Source organism: Vigna angularis, chromosome 5, assembly GCF_016808095.1.
Source record: "Vigna angularis cultivar LongXiaoDou No.4 chromosome 5, ASM1680809v1, whole genome shotgun sequence".
Taxonomy (NCBI): Eukaryota; Viridiplantae; Streptophyta; class Magnoliopsida; order Fabales; family Fabaceae; genus Vigna; species Vigna angularis.
Window position 1 is genome coordinate 37,743,844 of NC_068974.1, and position 10,943 is coordinate 37,754,786.

At 29.4% G+C, this 10,943-nt stretch overlaps 1 protein-coding gene across 1 annotated transcript; it reads left to right on the forward strand.

Moving 5' to 3' along the window:
• The first annotated feature begins 1,646 nt into the window (after positions 1 to 1,646).
• On the forward strand, positions 1,647 to 5,790 carry LOC108340542 (probable nucleolar protein 5-2). The gene is made up of 9 exons (XM_017578000.2): positions 1,647 to 1,773; positions 2,004 to 2,103; positions 2,537 to 2,578; positions 2,747 to 2,926; positions 3,018 to 3,182; positions 4,046 to 4,246; positions 4,464 to 4,961; positions 5,052 to 5,186; positions 5,267 to 5,790. Exons 2-9 carry the CDS (start codon positions 2,026 to 2,028, stop codon positions 5,621 to 5,623), a joined length of 1,656 nt encoding a protein of 551 aa, XP_017433489.1. The 5' UTR covers positions 1,647 to 1,773; positions 2,004 to 2,025; the 3' UTR covers positions 5,624 to 5,790.
• Positions 5,791 to 10,943: the final 5,153 nt, after the last annotated feature.

Genomic DNA, 10,943 nt, shown 5'->3' on the forward strand with positions numbered 1-10,943 from the left:
TAAGAGTCTTATAAGTAAAAATACAGAAATGATAGAATTTATAAAAATTTCTTAATTATTTGATGGACGTGACAAATAAATATTTTTTAATAAATTAAGTGATAAAATTATATATTTTTCCTTGTGATTAAAATTAATAAAAAATGAAACATACTTAGTTAAAATTATTTTAAAATAAAACTTAGATGATTTTTTATAAAAAAATTAATAGATATAATTAATTTAAAATAAAATTTGATTGATTAAAGCTAATCTTAATTAAATATTTTGATTTTGATTTTTGTTATTATAATTATTAATTATCATAAATAAATGTTGTAAATTAAAAAAAAAAGAGTTAAGGATCATTTTATAGTTACATTTTTTTATCTCATCATACCATGCAACTTTATGAGAGATAGAATCTCACGTCTCTCCCATAATTACTACAAATCCTATGGACATGTAATTCCAATTTACTCCATCACAAATAAGTATTATCCCAGAAAAACAAAACCTATACTATAATAAGTTATACTAGAAATAAATTGGAAAGAGAAAATATATAATATCGATAATAAGAAAATATTTTGTATGGTTTTTTTATTACAAAATCATCATATATGAAAAATTTCATGTTTTATAGTAACAAGTGTTTGGTTAAAAGATAATGGAGTGGATGAAAAAACTATATTTTTAATATTATTTTGTTTGTTAAAAAACGAACAAAGGTAAATGGAGGGTAGAAAAATCCCTTTTCATTATTTCTCTCTCTTATCTTCTATCATTAAGATTAATTTAGAGAAGTAATTGAAAATATTTGTTAATACACAAAATATTAAGTATCACATCTTGTGAAATTTCAATAATAAAACTAATTTTAATTTTAAATACAGTGATTTAATATATAAATTATGATAAATACATGTGTTTTAATAAACAATTATTACTATTATTATTATTATTAAATATATTTATCATTTAATGAAATAGATGGTTCATGAACTTAGAATTTGAGTCCACCTAATCCTATTTAAATTGTAAAATTAAAGATCAAATAAAAACTGACTCCACTAAGTTATAATTTTTCTTACTTAGCATTACTCATTTTTTGATGGAGTTTTTGGATCAATATATCGGACAAACTCATTTTGACGGTCTTGTAAATTTTCATAGCATTTCCAATGTAACATTTTGTTTGTAAGAGAGATTTAGATAATTATAATAAATTGAAATCTATTCTATTTTAATAAGGACTTGCAGTTGATTTTTTTTTAAACATTTTATTTAAATAAAATAATTGAAATATTTTCTATCTAATTTTTTATTTAAATTGAATACATAAATTTATTTTTCAAGATACAATTTTATTTCAAAATTTTAACAAATATTAGTCAAACATTATTGAATTTTTCACATTTTTAACATTTATATATATATACACACACATATATATATATATACACACACACACACACACACATATATATATATATATATATATATATATATATATATATATATATATATATATATATATATAATTCAAACAATTCATTTTAATGGAGGCGCTATTGGGTCAGCCCGATTGATAAGTGAAGTAAAATTTGGGCCGTCCTGACAATAATTTGGGCCCATTAATAATAGCATTGTTCCCGTTTATATATGATTCATGCCTAAACCCAAAATTGTTTGGCTGCCGCCTCTTCTTCCTCGACGTGTACCTTCTCTCTTCAACCCTAGCTTAGGGTTTATGCTCTAAAACCCTCTTGGGGGATCGAAATCTTATTCCAGGTTTTCCTCTTCTTCCATTTTTCGTTCTTTTTATGCTCCTGGATTTTGTGTAGTTGTTAACTTTGTTACTTGTCACCAGTGCTTGTTATGGTGATCATCGTTTTAGTGTAACTCTTCCAGCAAAGAAAAACCGTTTACTTCGTTGGGGTCAATGTTAACAAGTGTTCCGTGCTTCTTCATTTTTGACCTTTGCTTGTTCATTAAACTTACGCTTGGTGTTTTTTTTTCAGGTTTTGTCGGAGTAGAAAAAAAATGCTTGTGTTGTTTGAAACTCCTGCCGGGTTTGCCCTGTTTAAAGTTCTGGATGAAGGCAAGCTTTCAAAAGTTGAGGTATACATTCTTCATTTTTGTCGTGAAAATTTAAAGATTGCATTGCTGGATTTTTCGTGGAGCGTTTTCTGTTGGTTTTTCTTTCTTTTCTTAGTTTACTTGACTCATTCTGAAGGAGGCATGCATTTTTCTTTGTCAATTATTGAAACGATTGGATCTTTAGAAATTTCTGAAGGGGAAACGATATTAATTTCTGATTACATCCTGAACCTTAGTGTGTTACTTTAACGAAATGCCTTGCATGGAACTATTACTACCATTTTATTAATTATTTCCGAGCTCTATATTCTTACATACTCTTTCATCTAAGCATTTGAAATTTGGAACGTAGTTGAGTTTGTTTTATTATTAATATGTTATGTCGTTTGTTTTTCTTTCCCACATTCTGAAGCTCTGTTCAAGAAGTTTAATTTATACTTGTTTCTTAACGCAGGACTTGTGGAAGGACTTTTCCAGCGCAGACACTGCTAGACAGGTTCTCCTCTTTATCCATTTCTTGTCACCCATTTTTCCCTGGCTATTTGATGGTATCAATGTGAAAGTGTGAAAACTGTGCTCAATCTATTTATACGAATCCAGTTTTTTTTCTCTGGGAAAGTTTTTTAATTGCTTGTGAAGCTAATCCAAATTTCCACAATTTTAGGTGGTCAAGTTGAAAGCGTTTTCTAAGTTCGAGAACACTTCAGAAGCTCTAGAAGCAGCGACTTTACTAATTGATGGAAAAGCAAGCAAAGGTCTTCGCAAGTTCTTGCGTGTTCATTGTGAAAATGAAACACTTGGTGTGGCCGATTCAAAACTTGGGAATGTGATTAAAGAGAAATTGGTGGGCTTATTTCCCAATAGAACATGTGATATGATAATTTATGTTCCACTCATCTATCTGATAAATTAATTTGTTTTGTTGATCCTTTTAGAAAATCGATTGTATTCACAACAATGCAGTCATGGAGTTGATGAGAGGTGTCAGAAATCAGTTAACTGAACTCATATCTGGTCTAGCTGTTCAAGACATGGCTCCAATGAGCCTGGGTTTATCCCATAGCTTATCCAGATACAAGTTGAAGTTTAGCGCAGATAAGGTGTAATTTCTGTTGACTTGATGGTTATAAGAACTTGACGATATAATTGTTCTTGTACCATTTTTAATTATGTTTTCCTATTATGTATTATGCATATTGACATCCTTTAGTTATATCCTACTCTTGTATTCACAAAGAATTCTCCCCAAATAGTGTATTGATTGGTAGGAATGAAGATATCATTGTTTTCTGAAGGCTGTGAAGCTTTTGTGAATCATATAATGTGAGGAGACTAACATGGTTAGAATATGAGAAAAGTACACATGTTCCCTTTGATTTTTTCCCCAGAAATTGCACATAATCGCCTACCTCTTTTAATAGTTACTACAACCTTATAGGAGTACACGGATTATTGCTTTTTGAACAATTTACGGTATGGCGGGGAGTTTGATGAATTATTGCGGGTGTTATTCTCATTTGCTCTTAGAATATGCGTATGCTTCAACTTCTTAATAGTCATAATTTTATCACGTATCTAATTCCAATGTTTTGTCCTGCTATTTCTATTTTATCGTTTACATCTTACATTTTAGAAATAAAGTATGTCTCATACATCATTGGCACAAATTGTGTGTTTAGTGCCCTTGTTTAGAGTTCATAGTTTGCATGTTGTCTCACATGTTATTTCCAATTTAGGGCCTTATTTTTTGGGTTTAATATCTTTAGGAGTTTTCACTGATACCAAAGTAGCAGTTTTAGCATTTTCATGAAAATAGTTGGAGTTGGAATATGATGAATCTTTGACCTTCTGATGTAGACTTATAAACAAGACGGTGTCAATTTATTTTTGTTATGGAAATTTTTACCTTCGTGAATGATTGTTTATTGAATAACTGTTGGCTGACTTCGAGATGTTTGTTTAGGTGGATACCATGATTGTGCAAGCTATTGGTTTACTTGATGATCTTGATAAAGAGTTGAATACATATGCCATGAGGGTTCGTGAATGGTATGGTTGGCATTTTCCCGAACTTACTAAAATAGTACAAGATAACATCCAATATGCAAGGGCAGTCAAGTTGATGGGTGATCGTGTCAATGCAGCTGAGCTTGATTTCTCTGAGGTATAATCTCAGTTAAATGCTGCCCTTTTTTTTGCATTTAAGCAGACATGTGGTTCACAATGAGTTGTAATGTTCAACTTTACTCCACTGGTGAACAATTTGGTCTGAAAAGTATATGATATTTCTGTGGTTCACAATGAGTTGTGAAAAGTGATATTTCTATCTTTAACTATGTTTCTTTATAGATTTTTAATTATTTTCATACGTTTTGTCCCAGATTTTGTCTGAGGAAGTGGAGGCAGAACTTAAGGAGGCAGCTGTAATATCTATGGGAACTGAAATCGGTGATCTTGATTTGGCAAATATTAGGGAACTCTGTGACCAGGTTTTGGCTCTTTCGGAATACAGGGCACAACTATATGATTATCTGAAGAGCAGGATGAACACCATTGCACCCAATTTGACTGCGATGGTTGGGGAGCTTGTTGGTGCTCGTCTCATTGCCCATGGTGGTAGCTTATTAAATCTTGCAAAGCAGCCTGGTAGCACTGTGCAGATTCTTGGTGCTGAGAAGGCTCTCTTCAGGGCACTGAAGACTAAGCATGCTACTCCGAAGTATGGTCTTATATACCATGCATCTTTGATTGGTCAGGCAGCTGCAAAGTTCAAGGGGAAAATTTCTCGGTCACTTGCTGCAAAGACAGCATTGGCTATTAGGTGTGACGCACTTGGAGATGGCCAAGACAACACCATGGGATTGGAGAACAGAGCCAAGGTACATGTGTTTTGTTTATATATATATATATATATATATATATATATATATTTTTTTTTTTTTTCTACTTTTAACAAGTTTTTTCTGCAGCTTGAGGCGCGATTGAGGAACCTTGAAGGGAAAGAGTTGGGTCGTTTTGCCGGTTCTGCTAAGGGAAAACCTAAGATAGAAGCATATGACAAGGACAGAAAGAAAGGAGCGGGAGGACTGATCACCCCGGCTAAGGTTTGTTTCTTGTTCCTTATGGTGTTGTTAATAACTTCAATTTTATTTTCTGTCTATGCTGATTGTCGTTTTCCTTGTAGACATATAATGCTTCGGCTGATTCAGTTATCGGGCAAATTGTCAATTCCGCCATGGATGAGGATAAACAAGAGGCTTCTGTTGCTGATAAAAAGAAAGAAAAGAAGAAAAAGAAGGGGAAAAATGAAGAGGAACCAACTGTTCAAGCTGATGTTGCTGAGGAGCCAGAACCCGAAGTTGAGAAGAAAGAAAAGAAGAAGAAAAGGAAGGAGGCTAGTGAGAATACTGAGTTGCAGAATGGGAATGGAGACATGAATGCAGGAGAGAAGAAGAAAAAACGGAAAAAGCATGCAGAGCAAGAAGAATCTCCTGAAATGCCAAGCAAGAAGAAAGGGAAAAAAAAGAAAACTGAAAACTAAAGTTTAATAGCGGTGTAGTCATCTACTAATCTGGTGAATGACAACCATTTTTGTATACTTCTGGCAGGTCGGTAGTTTGTTCGGTAAAATTTTTGTTTTCATTTTTATGCAACTTGTAGCCTTATATACATCCTTATTATTTTTTAATGGGATACATTCCTTCTTTCCGGACTTGAGTGATAATTTGATGCTATCATGTTTGTGAATCATCGAAGATGCTGTGATCTACCTTTCGTAATTCTATTTTCACATGTCCAACATCGCTAGTCGCTCGCTCCTTTCTGTGGTAGGTTATGAGCTGTAGTATTTGCAGGGCTTCTTACATCATTTTTGGTTTGTTAAGCCCAAAACCTTAACTAGCTTGTTCATACAGAGGATTGTGGTTTTACTAAAGTTACTCGGTATATTTTTTTTTTAAATTATAAAAATGTTCAATTTGTCATGTGAGTGGTAATGTAATTGTAGAGTCTTCAAAGTCTTTGATATTTCTGTGGCTTTCTAGTATTTTTTTGGAGAAGCAAGCACCTTAGTGTCGAACCAACGTTTTAATGGTAAATCTAACACCAGTTAAATGCATGTATGGTGTGACATTCATTAAACTCTCAAATATGTATGCTTAGGACACAAACTTAGTTTTCGTTCACGTGATTTGAGACATTACATATAAATTAAAATATTATCAACATATAAAACTTCAATTACGAATATTTTTCACCATAACAAAATCAACACAAATATTTAAACTTTTTTTTTATCGAAATTTGTTAGTTATAAGATACGTGAAAATTAAAATATCATTTACTGAAAGTTTGCTTTAGCAGCAAATGTTTAATCTATGACATGACAATGCTATAGACTAATTAAATAATGTAGTGTTGTCAATTTTCTGTATTTTTTTTTGTTGAGAAAAATGTATTATGGTTCTATTTCAGTCCAATTTTATTCTGTAACTCCATAATTTGTACTTTCATTAGCTGTTAATGTTGTGATATGGTATCAGTTATACTTTATTCAATTTTTGAGCATTTTTTTGCATTATGTTGTGGAATGACAACAACAAAGAAATATTAGGGTACATCGATTTTACTTCATTTTAACTTGAAATGAATTATAGTATTTGTAACTCAGATTATATCTTTTGATAAAAATTGTGGAGCAAATAATCAAACTTAAGAAAAGTTGAACCAACTTAAATCTTTGAAGCATTTCCAATTCATTTTAATCATTCTAATCAGAGTGTTTATGGTCACTGGCATGAAGCTTTTCTTGTCACTGTGTGAGAATCTGGACCTTGTACAAAACGAAGAATAAAAGAAGAAAACAAACGTGGAAAGAAAATGCATGATAAAAGAAGAAAATATTGTCCTCGATAACGTGTTTCTAACTACAAGAAGTTTAGAAAACTCCAATAATTTTACTAAGAAACATATTCTTGAAAAATGACTTATTTTATTTTTGGAATGTTTTCCTCCTTAAGACAAAGGAGATTTACATTTTTAAATGGCAATGTTTGGTGCCAAACCATTTGAAATGCATAATGTGACACAAATAGAATAAGATCCTACACTATTGTTAGTGTTTGATATTTGACAGAACAACTTAAACAAAAGAAAAATGATATTTTGATATATATAAATTTTTTATATTTATTTTATACTATCATTTTTTAATTTTTTTTTAAAAAATATAAAATTTTATTATTTTATGAGCATTTAAACTATATATTATATATCAAATAAATGTAAAATGTGTTATCGTAGAACTTATTATGCTTTGGTTTTTCCACAGCAGTAAGTATCACACTTATACACAAAACAGACACTAGGAAACTTCCAAGTAAGAAAAACTTTCTTTTATTCTTTTTTTTTTCTTAAATTTGCTGAATTACGTGAAGCAATTTTTGTTTCATTCCAAATTGAAACCTCCACAATTGTCAGGAATATAAACTGCATCTTTGACTTGAAAAAGATTGTGAAGTGCATGGCCACCTAATACACATTAAAAATGTAAGAATACATTAGTCTTATTAAAAAATATACCAAAAATATTTAACTTTATACACATTTACATTTACTTACAAATATTCCCCTTTAAAACCTTTTGTCTTGAGATTCAAGGTATTACTATCTGCCATCAATTTTAAATTAAATTAATGTTATACACAATGAATATGTTATTATAAAAATATTATTCCGAAAATTATTACTATTTATTTAAATTAAAAATTAATAAAAAATAATGAAAATAAAAAAATTTTGATATCTTTATAATCTAATAGGTGGTGTTATTATATGTATATACTTTTTGTGGATTCTTAATTATTTTCTTAATCAACCTAACGACTTATATATTCTCTTGTGTTCTCCATTGCTCATGAACTATGTGTCCTCATGACCCATGTAAGAAATGAAAAAATGTTAGCACGTAAAAGATAAAATAAGTAAATAATAAAATAAGATAAAACGTGACACGATTAAACTAATAAAAAAATCGAGATATCAAAACAACATATTAAAATCCAAAATATTTAAAATCAATATTTAAGTAATGAATGAAAAGAAGTAAAATAAATATAAAAGAGTAAATGATCAAGAGAAATTGTTAGATAGTTATTAATTGATTATTTGACTATATTATATTCATATGATTTCATCATAAAACAACTATTTTTATATTACTGACGAATCTTTCAAAAATGTTCTATCTTACAAAATATTTTCTTATCTTTATTTAATATAAAACTTAAATAATCATTTAAATTCTTATAAAATAATTTTTTATTTACTTAATGTATGACTTAAATATACGATATTGGTGTCAAATTTTTGTCATCATATACTTAAAAAACTGAAAAATTATATACTTGTAGACTTTTGTCGATTTAAGATTGATGATTGTATATGAGTGAATATTTATTTGCTTACACTCGAATTAAAAGTTGTGTATTTGGTAAACATTTTATTAATTGGACTATTAGTCTGTGCCCCAGATCTATTGAATGAAATGAAAATATAAAACTATTTGGAGAGGACAGATCATGTGGGTTTGAAGACCTTCTTCGAGTTATTATTTTTAAATTTAGTTTAATAACACAATAATCAAAATAATGAATTAAATAATAAAGAAAAATAAGATACTATATTAAAAAACTTTAATTATAATCTTAAGCAGAATAACAAATTGTAAATATATAGAATGGAATTAAAAAACACCCAAAAATTAAATATTTATCTCCTATTTTTTTAACTATAATAATAATGGTAACAGCGATAAAAAAAATTATTACAAATTATAAACTAATAAAAAATTCCTATCCAAACAAAACATTTTCCTAACAAAAAATTGGAGAAAAATTGGAGAACCATAAATTGCAACTTATCTTAACCATTATCGATAAAACCAATTTATCGATAAGCCTAACCCAACATATTTTTTTATCATTTTTGTCTTATTTTTCTCTTAAATTTTTTCCTATACCTTGATTAGATTAGCAAGTAGAGTACCTCCTAAGTATAACAAAATATTTAAGTTGCTTAAAGGCTGTAACTTCCCACATCTAGCTATATAAAAAATATATTTATTATCAACCAACAAATTAATGATTTTATCAATTATATTAACAAATAAAAACTCAAGTATTTCTTAATAATATATACTTTATACCAATTCAACACATTATACATAGTCCAACCACTCAACCAATGATAATTATATTCATATTTATCTCTGAACACTCAAAAGCCTGTATAATTACCATGAGTGCAATTTTAACTATTCTACATATTAAAATTTCTTGAAATAAGTGGTTTATTTCCTACCAAACGTTTTACTCAATTGAGAGAAAAAGAAAATCAGGACATATCAGTAAATATAGAGTGTATCTTTAGCAAATAATGTGTTGTTGGATTCAACTGCATATTTAAAAACTATAGAGTGAAATAATTAAATATAGAAGTTAATTAGGCTTAGGGAATTAACACTGTCTGCCACGTAAAAGACGAAGTAACCAAAAGGGCCAATGATATGAGATTTTTGTGGGCACTTCAACAACACTAACTCGCTGTCGCTATCATCGTAGGAGTTGACAAACCACAATTATTCAACACTTTTTGAGAATCATGTACCACTCTTCCGTTTATCAGTGCCTACAATTTCAAAAACTATCAAATAATAAGCATCATTCTGTAAGAATCTTGACCTTCTAACACTTTTTTAACCATTCAATGAAAGAAAAAACTTGTCTCTAGCTATTTTCTTTTATCAATGTTCTTTGAGTTTTTTTTTTTTTTTTATGCCAAATACGAATAATCTAAAGTAGCTACAATCGACCCAAATACACAACAAAAGGCTACGACAATTTTGAGGAATCCCTAATAAGAAAAAATATTAAGAACATGTATAAAATTGAAAATATGAGAAATTAGATAACTCTTTATATAAACAAAAGTTTCATTTTCAATATACACATTAGATATTAAGAGTTTTGATAGAAGGATAAGGGTATTCGTCAGAAAATAGACCCTCTTTAACAAAAATAGACTCAAAGCATATAATATACCTTACCATTACCACCATTACCTGTGTTAACCCTCTTTACATCCCGATCTTAAAACAGTACATGCAGAAAAGAGAACATGCATGAAAAGTCCATGTTGTAATAACTTGTACTTATGTACATTTATATCATCTAGTTTGTCTTGATTCTCTTCTAAAAACTCCAAAATGGTAATTTGCATTTAGCTTAATGTTTGGAACAGAATTTGCTTTAAAATGTTATTGATTCATATGCATTAATCGTCATGCATTTGCATAGAATACGATTCTGCAATATATCTGGTTCTTGATCGTTGACAGAACAACTTAAAACACGGAATTGATGCTTCGCTTTGCCATAGGCAATAATTATCCATGTGATATACCAAAGAACAGTAGCTAAGAAGACTTCTACGTAAAGGAACTTTCTTTTATTCCCTTTTTCCATTTGGTGCATCACGTAAAATCACTTTCGTTTCATTTCAAAGTTAGGCTCATCAAAAGTTTAAATGGTGAGAAAGAAATTTTGCATCTTTGTGTTCACAAAAGCTAACTCCACCTTCCAGCTGACTGTAAGAATATTACAGTCATATTATAAAATACAATTAATATACCAAGAATAATTAACTTGATATATACGTACCGAATAAAAAGATTTGACAAGCTTTGCATAAACTTTCTCCCCTAGACTAATTGCTGGTAGGACCTCACCCACCACTAAAATCAATATATATATATATATATAATATAATTAATCTACATTAGAAATTGGTATACAATTTTCTTC

Coding starts and splice junctions, on each gene's coding strand:
- LOC108340542 (XM_017578000.2), top strand. CDS start 2,026: ATGCTTGTGTTGTTTGAAACTCCTGCCGGGTTTGCCCTGTTTAAAGTT. Junction 2,104..2,536: donor GCAAGCTTTCAAAAGTTGAG/GTATACATTCTT, acceptor TTCTTAACGCAG/GACTTGTGGAAGGACTTTTC. Junction 2,927..3,017: donor ATGTGATTAAAGAGAAATTG/GTGGGCTTATTT, acceptor TGATCCTTTTAG/AAAATCGATTGTATTCACAA.